Below are 17,271 nucleotides of genomic sequence, written 5' to 3'. Positions count from 1 at the left end.
AAAACATGTATTTTTTCGAAAATATTTCAAAACCCAGTCAAAAGTATACTAATAATTTTTTAACCAAGTTATAAACTGCTGATGAAAAATGATAAATTATTGTATACAAACGCTTCCTTAGATCCGAAACGAAGTCCTTTGAAAATAGTTAAAATATTTCATTGTTATGCAACCGTACCCTCCGAATATGCCTAAAAGGCATATTCATAAATAACTGTTATCATATATCTACATATCACAATACAAAATCTACTGTATATTTTTGTAATGATATGACCTCAATTGAACCATGAAAATATCTAATCAGATGTTTTCTTAAGCTCCATAAGCGTAAATTCCTCCTTCTAATTTTAAAAGCATAGATTCATAAATGCATATGACTCTAGCTTCCACAACATAGCAATTTAAGTAAAATTTATTTCATTACACTGTATAAAAATACTCAAATAATTTTTTGCATTTTTCTTTAAATTTACATTTGTATGTATCTATTCCAAAAAAATCTATATGATTTACACAACGACATTGATTGGGTTTCCATCCCAAAATGTCAACTGTCAAAAGTACAGCAGTTTTTCTAGCAGTGACGCCATGTTGAAATTTCAACTACTATTATCGCTCTTTTACATTTCTTTCTTTCCGGTTAGCAGTCATGGTAAGAAATGTTTTCAATTTTTCTTCGTCCGAATTTAGTTAAAATGTCTGGGAAAATGTTTCAAGTTGTGAATAAAAGTAAGATTTTATTAAATATTTACCATGATTAAAATATTCGTGTGAAAATTTGCGTTGAAAAGTCCTTAAATTGGTCACAAAAAGTGTTTTTAAAATGTGAATCGTCTTCAGCGTGGAAAATAATGTTTGGGCATTTTGACAATCTCGCAACTCATTCGGGTAAATGTCAAAATGCACAACGTGTTTAATGAAATGCTCAATTATTTTGTATTAAATTAGACTTGAAATTGAATTTTCCCCGTTTTAATTGTCGAATTATTACTTATTATTAATCTATAATTAAAAATAATAAATATTTAATAGTTTTTCTATTGTTCATCTTTTTCTACTAGCCTTTCCAAAGATTTGTCCAAACTGGTCGCATTGCGAAATGCTCGGCTGGTCCCTTAAAGGGACGTCTCGTCACTATTGTCGACGTGATTGACCAAAACAGAGTAAGTTTCTAGAATGAAATATAAAATAAAAGTTCTCTTGGCCACATTGACCAAAGTTTAAGTGATGATGTTTGTTTATTGATCATGATGATTATGGCTTCTTGATAGGAAGTGCCAACTGATACACACATGAAGCTATCTAACTACTCACTGAGAATCTAAACAGATATCATCCTAAATGTGAACTCTAAAAATGATGTTTTTCTTTTATTGGATTTCAAAACTAATCAACAGTTTGTCTTTTTGTAGGTTCTTGTTGATGGTCCTTTGACTGGTGTTCCCCGTCAAGAATACAGATTGAACAATCTCCACTTGACCAAGTACCGCATCAAGTTCCCCTTCACTGCCCCCACCCGTATTGTGCGCAAGGCATGGCAAGAGAGTGACATGAAGGCCCAATGGAAGGCCTCTCCCTGGTCCGCTAGATCACAAAACATTAGCAAGGTAAGCATCATCAGACTCCTGGTATTACAACTTAATGTTTTTCTACAATAACGAAAAGTCAACATGATGATAATGAAAGTTCTTGATAGGAATGGCCGGCTGATACAAACATGAAGCTAATTATTAGACTGAAGAGACTAAACAAATTCTAATAATTTGATACTTAGCTACTTGTTTTACTTTATTTAATGTGAACATTTTCTGTTTCATTTTAGCGTTGCCGTTTGAACGATTTCGATCGTTTCAAATTGCGTTATGCCAAGCGTCAACGCAACAAGTTGCTTACCGTTGCCTTCAACGCTTTGAAGAAGCGCACCAAGGAAGATGGCACCGTCCGTAAAATCAAGAAGGACAAACGTGAGCGCATTCGTGAATTGAAAGCTCAAGGCATCAAGAAGGGCGCTGCCAAGAAGTAAATTTTACAAATTTACTTAAAATCTAAATAGTTGACTAGTGTTTCTTTTAAAATGGAAATAATAAAATAAACAAAATCTACAAACAAGAAATAACTATTTTATAAGACAAGAAAGATGGAATGTGTTTCATTAAAACAGTATGATCGATGGAACAAAAACTCTTTCAGTACAGACTAGGTTGATCTGTAGAAAATTAAAAACTAATAGGCCCCGTCATACTTAAATAGATGTTTTGTGTATTTCGTATTGCTTACAATTTGTTAATGTTATTGTTGTTTTCTCATGTATTTTGTTTGTTTTGTAATCCAAAGATATGTTCTTTATAGACTCATTTAACAAATTTTAAAATCTTTTGGAATGTAGTGCCGATTTTTGGGTTCTAATATAAAAATTGTTTTTGTTCTTGAAGGCTTTAATTTACAATACAGCCAGATTCCCAATATTTTTTATAAAATAAAACAGATTATTTTAAATTTATTAGAGACGAAGATCTCTACATTTAAATGTAATATGCCCGCAGTGCATATTACAATATTAAGGTTCCGGCAACAATATTAAGGTTCCGTCTGCTATTTATTCGTTAGAATCTTTCAACAAAGTTGCAATCTAAGATAAGCTTTATTGTTTAAATAGTTTTTCAAAAAGGAAGTTACATCAATTCGATTATGTATACCAATCGATTTTCAGATGCGTTGCCAGCTTCAAAATAAGAAAGATTTTACTCTAGAAAATTTTAGTGTCAACCAAAAACTCATTGGACGAATTTTACAAATGAATAAAGCATTCATTATTTACAACGTTTCTAAGCTATTGCTTAGAATCGTTGTATTGCTAGTATCCACATTATTTCAGCAACGCAACTAAAGTAGTAATCAAGATACATAATCGACCCATTAAACAGCCTGTGTGACCAAAATATTCAACTTTTACCCTGTCTAACTCCGGAAATTTTTGACTTATTTTCTAAAATAAAATAATGCCCAAATTCATTTAGAACTTTCTGATCAAAAGAAAATAAAACTATTTTTAAAATTTTGTATGAAAACTACTCAGGTTTTGTTAGTTAAATATTGTTTTGCATTATTCTTTTTTAATAAAAAAAAATATTCTGAATCAAAAATGTTGCAAAAATTTAATAATTAACTGCCAATACAAAACCTTTAGAACAATAGAACATAACAAGGCGAATGAACACACTATCAAAAATATCAAAAAATAAAAGTAATTTTTTCAAAAAATTCAATTTATTTCTTTAAGACTTGCGTAAATGACATTTTTAAAAGGAACTAACTAAACATAACAAAAAATGTTTCAATTATTAAATTATAAATCTATCTGTATCTGCATAATTTCCATACATCAATTAATAAATTGCCCAGCATATTTAACAGTAATAACGTTTAATGCAAATACAAGTGTCATTTGAGAAAAAAAACCTATTTGCCCTCTCATAGTCTATCCAACTTATTCAGCCGTAGTTGTTTGCGGTTGTTGTTTTTTGTCTTTGCCATAAAGTAATTGCCAATTGTTAGGGTGATTGTAGCCCAAAAACAAAGGCAAATGCAAAAACAATGTAATATGCTCGGCTTTAATTGAATTGGAAACTTTAATCCAATCACGTAACCATTCTATCATTTCTTCGGGACTTAAATCGACAGGATTTAAACCACGTATATAGCAAGCATTGCGTAATGACTCTAAGGGCATGTTGTGTACACCACCCTCACGACCAATTGCCAAATCCATATAGTGGACTAGAAAAGCCTGTTCATAGAGGCTGTGACGTTTAAACCAACCTCTAGGTAAACCATGTAGTTTAGTAAGCAATTTCTAAAATATAAATAAAAGAGTTTAAAATTGTTGTAGGATTAAAATAAAATACTTACGATATGTTTGCCGGGTAATGAAATTAAACTATATGGTGCTTCTGAAAAAATATCCTTAATATCTAAAATTTGCTCTACACTGGGATGAGTACCACTTCCCAACTGACCTAAAACATTACGAAATTCTTCATGTTTAGGATGTTTCTTTGTTGACTTTAGTTTGGATTGTAAACAACGAAAAACAGGTTTGTTGTAGGTTAAGCGTTCATGAAAATAAAATTGCTTAAATTCATCTTTCTGTTGTGGCGTCCAGAAATGTGATGTTAAAAAAGAACGCGGATACATGAAACTAAAAGAAATAAAAGTTATAAAATTTGTTATGTATAAAGATACAAATCTAAGATAAACTTACACCAGAGGAAATATGGCATAACCCACCATAGGCAGTGAAGAGAAAATTAAAGCAGGAGCTACCTTTACCATATCTTTAGGCATTTGCATATATAATTCCAATTCCTGTCTATTTAACGACTTAAGACCTTTGGATGAGGAGTTAACAATGCGAGCAACTTTTAAAAATCTTTTCATATCCGAAAAAAAATCTTTAACGCCATCAAAAAATACCCGGTAGACTTTTACAGCCGAAGGAAAATTTTTCTCTAAAACTGTATCGTAATTTTTGACATAGTCAAAGAATCGAGTAAACATATAGCCACGAACATTTTTTCGTACTTGTTGTGTCGATAGTTTGACTTTCGAGACGGCTTCCTGTCTTTTCTCTGCCAACTGCTGCAATTTCGTGACACTTTCCGACAAAGATTTTGTAGCTATTTCGGTTCTTTTCGAACTTACAGTTGTTTTTTGTTTATCTGCATTTTCTGTCGGTGGTGGTGTAAAATCTGCATTTTTAGGCGGTATGGGAGATGTTGAGGGAGCTGTTGGTTTTTTTGAAGTGTGATCACTAGAATTGAATAATAGTTTTCCAATGACAAAGGAATTAAAATACTACGTCTTAAATTTTTATATTGAAAGTTATCATTTGATTGGGTATTTAAGCCAATTGGTATTATGTACACAAATATTACACAAATTTCCCTTGCGATATTTTTGTTGTAAGATCAATGCAACGAATTCAAGTCTAGAACGTAAAATTTTATTGTACATACCTAGAAGTTACGTATTGCCTTCGTAGTGGGTTACCTAAACAGCTGTGTTGGAACACTGTTTCTTGATAGACGATAACCGGCAAGCGTGTCAAACGAAGTGCCAAGGTCATAATCAATTATTTTTCTTTGAAAATTCACTTCCTCACTTTCAACACTCACAGAGAAAAGAACGGGCAAAGGATTTTAGAAAATTAGGTCTCCTTTGCAGTGCCCGTTAAACGCAGCACAATTATTTTTTTTTATTTTATTTTCTTTGATGCAATGCTGCAATATTCCGGTGTAATTTGTACAAAATCCAAGAATAAAAACATTAGAATGTCAATACACAAATAACAAAAACATATGCTCAACAACGTGGCCAGATTGTTAAACGATTGTAAACAGAAATAAATCGCTGTTTTATATGAAGACTGTCATAAACATAAAAATCGTAAGAAAGATTTAATATTATTTTTATTTCTGAAATTAACTTTTAACAACAATAATTTATTTTTAAAATAAAACCTTATAAAAGGTTTAACTATGTTTTTATTGATTAAATATTAGAATTGACTTTTACAACCAAAATTTACTTTCATCCTTTAAAAAATAATAATAAAGAATTTAGTTTAGAAAATTTTTTGGTACTTAGTTCAAAACTGAAATTTTGAGTTATGACACTCTTATAATAAATGAACAAAATTAATAATAAGAAACGCACACGTCAACGAAATGGCAGGTTTTGCTTACATCTATCAGAGCAATAAAAGTTGAATTCATTTTTTTCAAAAAAAAAAAAAAAAAATAAGTAAAAATAATTGTCATAATAATATACCAAAAAAAAAATGGCTTACATCCGCTAGGATTTATGAACAGTTATACCTAATTCGATGTTGTTTCCAATTTCAGTCCAATGGGGCTTTTTGAACTAATCCAACATTTCAAGTAAAATAAAAATTTGAAAAATAATATATGTAAAACATTTTCGGATTGCTACCTCATGGGTTAATCTCCCGGAATTATTTATGCGCCTGTCCGCTTCTAAATATTCTCTTAACAATAAAATTGAGTACTAGGTATGTTGGAAATATCTTACATACCAATATATATTGTATACTAAACAATAAAAATCTCTTACCTTGTCAAGACCAAACAACGAAAATTTGCCAACAGTTTAGCTCCAGACATATGCCTTAGACAAACGTATTCGCAGCTTCACTCCGCTATATTTACAGCAGATTTATTTTTGTTTAAAATGTTTTTTTGTTATACTTTATACAAGAACAACAAAAAAGTGGTAGTAGACATGTTGTAAATTGCGGGAAACGAGAATGAGCATCATTTAACATTGAATTAACGACGAATAGGTCTACACATGGTGGTCAAAAGAAACAGTTAAATCTATAACCAAAAAAAAAAATAATATCGAGAAAAGTGCGTATTAGTAGAAAATAACATAAAGAAAATGAAAAAGTTGAGATGAAAATTAAAAGAAAAATTTTCTTTGACAAAATCTAGTGAATAAAAAAGATAAAACAAATTTAATCCACAGCATACTTTAAGGTGTTTTTCTTAATTTGTTTGGCTTTTTTGTTTTAAAGGAATGTATTGTAAAAAAAGAAAAGAAAATGTTTAAGTGAAGCAAACATATAATAAAATGGAATATAAAGAAACAAATTTAAGAAATACTGTGTAAAACCTTGAAAATAGTAAAAATACATATATATTTATATGTGTGGATATGTATGTATGTATGAATGATGGACTTATTTACACACATGTTCTAACACATACTCTTAGAAAAAAACAACAACAACAAAATCAAACCATTCCATGGTGTAACTAAAACTTATTTAGGTTCGTGTGTATATAAACACTAATGCAAGCAATGCAGTTGCAAATAAACTAACACGTACTTACTAACTTACATATATGCGTTTGTACGTATGCATATGTATTCATAACGGCATTAGGTGTTCAGTGTCATCATGTACTATAAATTAACTTTACTATATAGAAATTTCTAAAAGTAACATTGCCATCATCATCTTGTGACTTGTAATTCATAAGTATTTTTAACTTTTTACTACTTTTATGCGTTTGTTATTTTCCCGAAACCAAAAACAAAATATATGTACATATTTAATTCTAACGTATATATTGTATGTATATGTACATACATATGTATGTATGTATGTATGTATGTATGTATGTATGTATGTATGTATGTATGTATGTATGTATGTATGTATGTATGTATGTATGTATGTATGTATGTATGTATGTATGTATGTATGTATGTATGTATGTATGTATGTATGTATGTATGTTTATATATGTTTTTATATGTGTTTAGTATTCAATTTTCAAATATATAAACAGCATGTTTCTTTTGCTTCCAATTGCTGATATTCCACTGAAAGAAAAACTTACTCTGTTACATATACATATATAAAACAATCTGCTACTTAAACTTGGAAAAAAGTATTTATTAGCATGGCCTCGATCATGGAATTATGAGTTATAAATTTCTAACTTTACCCAGTTTGCTTTGCCATCCGATTATTGATATTTAGATTTACAAATTGTAGTGGTAGGCATGTCACGCTACTACTTTATCCAATATGTACATTCAAAGCGATTGTAAATAAACTTGAAATTTATTGGAATCTATATTTTCTAGGTATACATACATATGAACTTTGTGTCTGAGGTGCCACACCCACTATTGGTGATGCGCCTATTTTTGTTCTAAATATTTCTATTTGAGAAGTCCTGTTTTTAAAATTGTTTACACCCTACATTATAACAAGAAGATTATGCGTTACAGAATATGTTTGCAGTATATAAACCTTAAAGTATAGTAATCTGTTAGGATTCCATTTCTAAGGACATGTAAATACTGTAATTGGAATTAAATGAAAACAATTTGATCATTAATGCCTAAAGTCATCCTATGATAAATGTTTTTATAAATTCATGATTTATAATTTATATTAATATTTCAAAACTAGTTTAAGCCTTTTTTTCTTGTCCACCTAATATTTCTATAAACATACATCGTTTGTGTACAATTTCTTGTTGTTGTTATTACGTGTGTATATTCATATGAGTTCACATACTGTAGTACGAGTACTTAGTAAAATATCCATCCATGTTTCAACAACATATGTTTTAACACGACTACAACAAAAATGAAAACGAAAAAAATATATCAACAAAAAAACAGAAGCAGCAACAGTCATACAAACACACACACACATGGAAATTCTAGTTACTAAAAAGAATTATTTCTTTTTCTTAATTATTTCCGAAATAAATTTATGGTTTTTTGGTAAAATTAAGCAAAAATTAAAGAAATCATTAAGAATTTAGTATGTATATTACATTATCGCATGTCATAAATTTAAAACTTCTATGGTTTCTATTTATTAGAAAAAATTAGACGTATGTAATACATATGTATGACCTTACTTAACTTAAATGATTCTACATACTCTTAAATCCGGAATCATTAAAAAACTTTTAAAAAATAGCATGAAACTTAGATTCCAAAGGCCAGAGACTAATTGGCCACCAAAATACCCTTCACCTTCTCTTGAAGGGTATGCTTGTAGGTACATAAGTATAAGTTTGTCACATTGCGTTAAAAATTCTGAATTCTTACAGTTTTAGCTGCAATATGCCCGTATGTTTGTTAAGATCAAGTTCATTTAGAAAATATTGAATCATTCTATCATAGACACTTAAATGCTTTCAAGAAGTTTGAAACACTATTTAAAAGACATTTTACTTTTTTAATTAAATATAAATAACTAGTAAAATGACATCGTTCTAACTACACAGAGTTATTCTATATAAGTAAAAAACGATATATATTTATACTTTTACGTCTTAACAAATTAATAAATTCTTGTTAATATCTGTACGTATGTACCTAAATACGTAATATTCCTGCTACAAATATGTAAGTACGACTAGTAGTATAAAGTCATTTTTTGGTATTCAGTTGTAAACGTTTATTTACTGTACCACAAAATGTGTGTTGTCAGAGCAAATGTTTGCACAATAAACCAACAACATCACCAGGTTTTTAGTGGGCACACTTTGTTGTGTCGTCTTTGTCATCTATTTTAGAATTTTTTTCCTCTTCTTTTTCTTCTTATTTTATGTACCTATATTGTTTTAATGCATATTTTTTATTACTTCTATAACTATATGCATACATATACATACATATATGTATGTATTTGTGTATATTAGTATGTGCAAAATACTTAGAGGAATGTTTGTGTGTAAGTTTGTAGGTTTTATTTACATATTTATGTGTGTAAAAATGCTAAAAGTATCGTAATACTAAACATGTGTATAGTACTACATACTACTACTAAATATTACGTACTACTTATTACGGTACAACAGTACGTATAAGCGTCATAAGAGATCGACTTGATGTGGTGTTTTTTTTTAATTTTTTTCTTCTTTTTTTTTTTTTGCTCAATTCAATGTAGAGGTATTTTAGGCTTCACAAATAAACCTACTTTATGCATAAAAATGCACGAGTAAAAAGCAAAAATTACCTTTTCTGTTTTGTTGATTATTTGACTTTTCTTTGTACATTTTTTATACTCTACATTATTCAAAGAAACTTTTATACTATTCTAATCTGTTGATTAGTTTTTGTACTACCAACTAGTCTAAGAACTGGTTTATTGATTAGTCTATGGGCTTAAAAATGGAACTTAAAAATGTTAACAAGTTTCGAGTTTAATGTCTTGTAGATATACTAATCTATTGATGCTATGCTACGAACTAATTTACTGATTAGAAAATGTGTCAATCTGGGTGCTAGTCCATGGACTAAGTTCAGTAGACTTATGATTGGCCTATGTATTATAATAAGATTTGTCTAGGGATTAGCCTAAAAGTCTAGTCTGCGGAATTGTGTATTGTTCCGCCTGTGTACTTATTTACATACTAATCTTTGAATTAATACATAAATAAGTCTAAGCCGGTTTTACACGATCACACAAGTAATATGATTTGTCAAAATTTTGTGTAAAAGAGTACGGATGGGATCGTCTAAACGCAATATCCAATGAACCCATCACACATTGAGAGAGAATACGAATGGAATGGCTCTTTTCATTTTTTAAAATGATTCAAAAAACAAGCAGGTCTAATTAGATCAGGGATTTGCAGGCCTATTGACTAGTGCTTTTCAACAATCGTTTTAGAATCACTTTCGTCAGTCTAAAATATTTTTTTGAAAATTGATCCTAAATAGGACACAGATCATAATAAAATCAGTAAAACCTAATATCTATCAATCAAAAAAGTTTTTTGTTTACATTACAAGATTACAACAAATTCTGCATGTTTCAAAGTTTAATAGGAGCACCCATACTAAGACCTTCCAAAATCACTTGTGTATGTTATCATAGGGTCAAGCATAACCGACCATATTTTTTTTACTAGTTTCACTAAAAATTTTAACAGAATTTTATAACTATTTCATAAACGAAACATTGGACATCAAATGGCTTGTAGTATTTTTCATTATTTAATCAATTTATGACATAAAGAAAAGAATAGGAAAAAATATATATAAACCCAACAATGGTCATTAATATTTTAGTACAATCAATGAGGTTTTATTGTATGGTGTTTGTTTTTTTATTCTTTGCTCCTAACAAAGACTACGCCCCTTGAATTAAATTAAAAAAAGTGTTTGTTTGGATGGTTGCTTACTTACTTACGTATTTTTTATAACCTTTCTAAGAAATAAATATTATTATCAATATTCCAGAAACATGTTGCTTTAGTTAGCTCTGTTTCCTTTGTTTATTTATAAGGTTGTCCCATGAGGTTGCTACTTTGTTTTGCTCAATAAAATAACCCAAGTTGCAAGAGACTTAAAAAAATGAAAACAAACTGAAACTAAATGTAAGCGAAAATTTGTTGTTCTTTTTCCAAGAATTTGAAACAATTATTTAATTGTCATTTAGGAAGGAAGGAGAGGTTAAAATGAATCAACAATTGAAAAATATTTTCACTTAAGTACATATATACATATGCAATTTAAATAAAGCAAAGGTTTTAAATTGAATTTTGTTTGTAGTAGTTGCCTGTCTATGTATACTATGTTTGCCTCTGGTTTATTTTTAGTTTAAATTTTAACACTTTTTCCAAAAATATAACTAACAAATGGAAAATATATTGATTTTAATAATTTTTTTATTTTAGTGTTAAAACAGTATTAGAAATAAATCTAAAAAGCGAAGCAATTTCTTTTGCCATTAAAGTTGGTTAGAAAACGAAACATGACTATTAAATTTAATGACCATTTTAATATTTCACAAATAATTAACTATTAATAAAAATGGGTTTCACAGTATAAATATATATACTTAGCTAATAATTCTTGCATGTTTGTTTTAAAAATATAACAAACACGGTTAACATTTTATTAATAAAAAGCAAACACTATTTTAAAGCGAGATTTTTTTACACTCAAAAAAATAATAATAAGTACAATTTTTAATGAAATAAATTATTTATTGATTAGTGTAAATTATGGAGACTTTTAAATACAAATATCAAAGGGAATTTAATTTAGATTAAACGTATTTTTAAATTAACTAATCTGATTATTAATTGGAATTTAATTGCCAGCTCATAGACATACTTTTAGTTATTTATAGATTCTGTTTAATATTTTTTTTGGAGTCTTTTTTTTTTTTTGAACTACCATCAAAAAAGATGGAGGTATATTGATTTTGTCATTCCGTTTGTAACACATCGAAATATTGATGATAGACCAACCTTATTAAATTCTAAGACGATCTAGCCATGTCTGTCCGTCTGTCTGTTGAAAGCACGATGAAGTCCGAACGAAAAAGTAATTTTACACAAATATTCTCTATAGGTAAGGTTTGTTTGGTATTTAAATCGGCAATATCGGTCCACGTTTTCATATAACGCCCATACAAATGACCCACCCGAAAAAACGCTTTTAACAGCCGTAACTGTTCTAAAAATGTGAGTATAGCGATGAAATTGAACATAAATACATAAGTCTTATATAAGCCAAATTCTCTATACCAAATTTTATGAGGATTGGTAGGGCCAATACCACACATATATGGTTCCCTCCAAAAATTGCTTTAACACCCATTACTTGCTTAAAATTCGAGTATAGCGCTGAAAGTCGATACAAGTAAGTTTCTTACGAACAAAATTCCATCTACTAAATTTTGTGAGAGTCGGTCCATAATTAATCATACCCCCAAATAGGCCAGACCCCTTCAAAAATTAACTTTAACGCTCATTACTATGAAATTCGATACACAGGAGTAAGTTTCTTACAATACAAAATCTCATAATAATAACAACATAATGTTTATTGGAGAGCATTCCATTTTCTGCTTACGGGTTGATGGTGGGTATAAGAGATTCGAAATAGTCGAATAAAACACTCTTACTTGTTTACTTTGACTTCCTTTTTTACCCTTCATCATCCACCACATTGCTTTTTTGACAACTTTCGACCAAAGTCTTCAGAGTTTAATAATAAATATTTGTTGAATTTATTTAATACCTTAAATTTTTAACAATTTACTGACAATAAAGTGAAATTCGTTTATGAAGGAATTTGTATGAAATTTGATGAAGAGAGGTTATAGAAAAACTTGTTTATGTTAAATTTCATGAACTGTGGTACTGAAAAGGACCTTCTATGGATCTACTTTGCTCATTTTCAATTCAAAACACGCTTCAATAGAAATGTTTGTGAAAAGAGCCATTTAGATCCTCCTGTTTAGATCGTGTTTGGAATCTAATAAGGACCTAAAATATATATTTCTTTGTAGGCTTACGGCGAATATGCCGTTGTATCTAATTCGCTATGCTATTTAAAAGCCAAACAAACATATTAGAAATTTAATATTTTATTAAAAAGATACTAACAACCTAATTAATTCCCTCCATCACCTATTTTCGCTTTTAAATACAAAGCTAAAAATATACTTTACTGATTACTCAGTAACCAAATGTAAAACAATTTTACAACTTACTACTACTATGTTTATTTGTAACAAAATATCCCTGAACTCTTTTTATTTTTTTTTTTATTTTTTTTGTATAAAAAGCAACAGAGTGTAAATTGACTCATGCTTGGCTAATTAACGTCAATTTCATTTAAAAACAAATTACTAAGCACAATTGGTTAAATACATACTGCTATAATTTATTATAGTTTTTAGTGCTAAACAGATATAAAATAAATTTACTATGAAGTCTTAATTTCAATTTTGTTGACTATTTATTTTACTACAATTTAATTAGCTGGATTTATGACTTTATTTCAGTTACACCAACAGTTTCCCAAAGAAATTATATACAAACAAAAATAGTTTCTTAGGATTAAAGCCAAATATTTGGCAAACACATTTTTTCATATTAAAGTTTGACAGTTATGGAATGATCAATCATCAACTGACTCCCTTTAGTATAAATTTGACATGAAAAATGGGAAACCGAAGCAGAGGATGTTTGCTAAAAAAAAAGCAAACTTTTATTTAGAAGAAAATAAAATATTGTGTTTAGTGTAGCAGAAATATGTCTGTTGGCTATGAAATGTGATATTTTCCCTAAAGGTGGTATAGTATAAGCTAGCTATTGAACGGAAACGATTATAAGTTTCAATTGACTTGTAACGGTATTTTGTTCTTTTCTTTTATTTTGATTTATAAACCGTTTGAACAGTGTGTTTACTATTTCCGTTTGAAGTAGAACTATTATTCATGTCATGATGACATATATGTATGTTTTTTTCTTCTTTTTTCTAATGCTATGTGGCATTAAATATTCTCTGTTTGAAAAGTAATTTAAGTTATTTATAAGTTTAAGTTATGTTATTTTTAAACTAAGATTTCGATTAAAATTAAACAATAAAAATAGACTATTTTAATATTTTCAATAAGGCAAAGACATTCCTTATTTTTTTTTATTTTGTAAAACACTTCACTTTGCGTTGAATATATTTTAATATAAATTTTTGAAAATACAAAAACAATTTATATGAAAATTAAAGTGAAGTGTGAGTAAAGGATTTACAAAATAATCCCCTTTATTTATAACAGATATGGAAAATTCAGTACTATTTTACTTTTTGTTATCGAAAAATACCACAGTATTCCCATGACATATCAAGTACATTTTCCAAACTTTTTCTTATAATAGTATTGTCAATACACTAGTACATATTATAGGCTGATTCGTAGACTGGTAAAGAGACTTAATAAACTAAAAAGACAAGTCAATAGTCTAATCCAGATACTAGTCAATATATTAGACAATATACTAGTTAATAGACTAGCCAACATACAACATACTATTAGACTAGTAAAGTGAATAGCCAGTAGACTAGTAAATTTAAATTTATAAGCCAGGTCATAAACTAATCTATAGACTATAGACTAGTCCATATACTAATCCATAAGACTTTGACATATTAGAGCTTTTAAAATTATAAAGTACAATTTAAGAAAAAATATAGATCAAAATTAAATTTTCCATATCTGATTTATAGTTTATAATGTTATTGAAGGCGTATGATTAATTTAATTTTTAAAAATCTTTTTACATATTAATCATACGCCCTCTCTACTATATGTTCGAGATAATATTAAAGAAAAAAAACAAATAAGAAATTATAGTCGGGCGAGGCTGACCTTATAATACCCTACACCTTCAAAAAAATAAAATGTGATTAAGTTGCCATAATAAAGCATTTAAAATGAATTGAACCTTGACTCAGATATACTTAAGCCGTTTATTGTTGAATAAAATTGTGGACATTTAAGTAAAATTTTGATGGGGGCTTTTCATAGGGGCTAGGGTCATATGAGGACCTATTATTATGGAATTCGTGAGGGTCATCAAGTCTAGTATAGACTTTGGTTTTGGAGCTTTTTGTCGAGATTTGAGTATATTAAACATACTTATGAACTTAAGTTGTATGGGGGCTAGGTGAAATAATGAACCGATGTAAACCATTTTCAACAGGTTTCGTCTACGGTAACATATAAGATCATGTACCAAATATCATTATCTCCAAAATTGCGACCTGTAGTTTGATTACAAGGTTTACAAGCCCTATTCGGGTATTCAGTTCTATGGGGGCTAGGTGAAATAATTTATCAATGTTAACCATTTTCAATAGGCAGGGACAATAGAAGATCATGTACCAAATTTAATTGAGTTATATTTAAAATTCCGACCTGTAGTTTGATTACAAGGTTTACATGGACGGACATAGCTAAATCAACTCAGAGAATGATTCTGAGACAATTGGTATACTTTAAGGTGGGTATAGGACCAATATTATTGTGCGTTACAAACATCAGCATAAACCCAATAACTCTTCCCATTGAAGTCAGGATCAAAATTTTGAGAAACGGAATAAAATAAATTTTCATCTGTGGTTAAAAACGTAGGAATTATTTCTAAAAATATCCTTTGTATATCCAAAAATTTTGCCACGAAATTATTTACCTTTTAGTAGAAAAGAAAATAAAGTTATATCCCTACTGTGCACTCATGTCCTTTGATGCTTTGATGTTTTTTTGCTTTGTTTTATGCCTATGATGAACAAACAATCAAATGAATTAGTGTTTAGGTTAGATATCAAGTCATAATATTAAACAATCAAATCATCATGGTTTTTTATAAAATGTATATACAATCTGCGTATGTGTAGACATATATTAAAGGATAATAGCTGCTAGAGCTGCTAACGTTATAATGTCATAAATCTATAGTTGTTTTCATACTATATATGCATATATAGAAATATTATGTATATAAATATATAAGGAAGCGTATATGTTTGTTGTATTTTAATATATAAACGATGCCGCCTACGTACAAATGTCCAATATGATTTTTAATATCAGTTGTATTGTTTGCAGTCTATAAAAACACAAACTCATACAAACATATGAATAAGAATTAACCTTAAAGCTATGGCTACAAGGGATAATTACCTAAGTCGTGTAAAGAAGGAATTGAAAAACAAAAGTATGTGATACTTAATAAATATCTGAAATAAACCAATAAGTTCCTAATATAATTCAGTTGTTAAGTAATATTATAATTTTTGACTAAGTCTATTTAAGATTATGAACATAGATAATATGGCTGCATATTTGTACATTTTACAGTTTAGTTTGTGTTGGTAGTGAAAGTGAAATTCCATGTTTATATACTATAAGATAAAAGAATGAGCGAATAAACTAACAAAAGCAAAAACAAAAAAGAAACAACAACAACTAAAACTAAGACTAAAAACAAGTCTGAAATGCATAATCGTCCATGTGGAAACGTGATTGCAATACATTTATATGGATGAAGGATCAAAGTGTCTAATTAAATCAAGGATAAAATGTTAAAAAGTGAAAATCATATAGATAAAAGTGTTTCTAATGCTCTAATAACAAAGAATGGTACTTTTTTTCCATTGATAAAAAAATTACATTAAATAAGTATAATAAATTGTTTCCTTTAAGAAAAGAATCTTTTTTGTTAATACTAATGACGTCGTTTTTCAAATGTTCTTAAAGAAATTAAAAAGTTTTTTTTTTACGTTTTTAGGTTCTCGAAAAAATTACTTTCATCTGTCAAATAACACTTTTTGTAAATTTTTAAACCCCATAACTGTCACTCAAACAGTGAAGAACATTTTTGATATTAAATAAGATCTGACTCTTATTGCAAACATTATTTGTCAGTCTCGCAAAGCTTTTAAGCCACTTATGATTTGAATGAACCCACAAAGTTTTATTTTACATTTGCTTTACATTAAAAATCAACACCCACCACAATTATTTATATTGCATTAGAAACAACTAGAAACAACTAGCATAAGGGGGTTTAATTTCTCATTTTAAAGTCTAACAAGTTTAATTAAATACGTAAATATACAAATTTTTACAAACAGACTCCAAATAAAAAATTTTCCATAAACTTTATTGTTTAATTGCTCACAAAATTTTCTTTACTTCAATCTACAATTCAATCTCTCCTTCTCCTTGAAAACAGCAAATATTTTTAAAATTTTGTTCAAGGACATTTAATGTTAAATAATTTACAATCCTTCTTCTTTTTTTTTTTTTCTTAGTTTACAATAGAGGATAATAAATAGTGATAAAACCTTAGATACAATAATTCGTTATAAATTCTGGTCACTTTTTGTTGAATAAACAAAACAATT

The 17,271-nt window shown here is 28.6% G+C and overlaps 3 protein-coding genes across 3 annotated transcripts in view; 2 read left to right on the top strand and 1 right to left on the bottom strand.

Annotated features, from left to right (window-relative positions):
* The first annotated feature begins 608 nt into the window (after positions 1–608).
* LOC111683305 (60S ribosomal protein L14) lies at positions 609–2,139 on the top strand. The gene is made up of 4 exons (XM_023445362.2): positions 609–655; positions 1,065–1,166; positions 1,416–1,610; positions 1,826–2,139. The coding sequence occupies exons 1-4, from the start codon at positions 653–655 to the stop codon at positions 2,024–2,026; spliced, it is 501 nt and encodes a 166-aa protein (XP_023301130.1). The 5' UTR covers positions 609–652; the 3' UTR covers positions 2,027–2,139.
* A 1,109-nt stretch (positions 2,140–3,248) lies between these two features.
* On the bottom strand, positions 3,249–5,334 carry LOC111683309 (LETM1 domain-containing protein 1). Its single transcript, XM_023445366.2, has 4 exons — positions 5,019–5,334; positions 4,265–4,813; positions 3,913–4,201; positions 3,249–3,856 (listed from the first exon to the last, which is right to left on the bottom strand). The coding sequence occupies exons 1-4, from the start codon at positions 5,126–5,128 to the stop codon at positions 3,491–3,493; spliced, it is 1,314 nt and encodes a 437-aa protein (XP_023301134.2). The 5' UTR covers positions 5,129–5,334; the 3' UTR covers positions 3,249–3,490.
* An 822-nt stretch (positions 5,335–6,156) lies between these two features.
* Positions 6,157–17,271, top strand: part of LOC111680744 — a 28,488-nt gene continuing 17,373 nt past the window's right edge. The window contains exon 1 of the mRNA XM_046951740.1: positions 6,157–6,431. The gene's annotated coding sequence lies outside the window, so the exon portion shown is untranslated. The remainder of the gene's footprint in view (positions 6,432–17,271) is intronic.

The sequence above is a fragment of the Lucilia cuprina genome, chromosome 5, assembly GCF_022045245.1.
Source record: "Lucilia cuprina isolate Lc7/37 chromosome 5, ASM2204524v1, whole genome shotgun sequence".
Lineage (NCBI taxonomy): Eukaryota > Metazoa > Arthropoda > Insecta > Diptera > Calliphoridae > Lucilia > Lucilia cuprina.
This window is presented reverse-complemented; position numbering and strand designations above follow the sequence as displayed.

Bases quoted from the DNA above. Each gene is read 5' to 3' on its own strand.
- LOC111683305 (XM_023445362.2), top strand. The intron at 1,167-1,415 runs GTAAGTTTCTAG...GTCTTTTTGTAG, and splicing joins ACGTGATTGACCAAAACAGA to GTTCTTGTTGATGGTCCTTT. The intron at 1,611-1,825 runs GTAAGCATCATC...GTTTCATTTTAG, and splicing joins GATCACAAAACATTAGCAAG to CGTTGCCGTTTGAACGATTT.
- LOC111683309 (XM_023445366.2), bottom strand. From the start codon at position 5,128: ATGACCTTGGCACTTCGTTTGACACGCTTGCCGGTTATCGTCTATCAA. The intron at 4,202-4,264 runs GTAAGTTTATCT...TATTTCTTTTAG, and splicing joins TATGCCATATTTCCTCTGGT to TTTCATGTATCCGCGTTCTT. The intron at 3,857-3,912 runs GTAAGTATTTTA...TTTATATTTTAG, and splicing joins CATTACCCGGCAAACATATC to AAATTGCTTACTAAACTACA.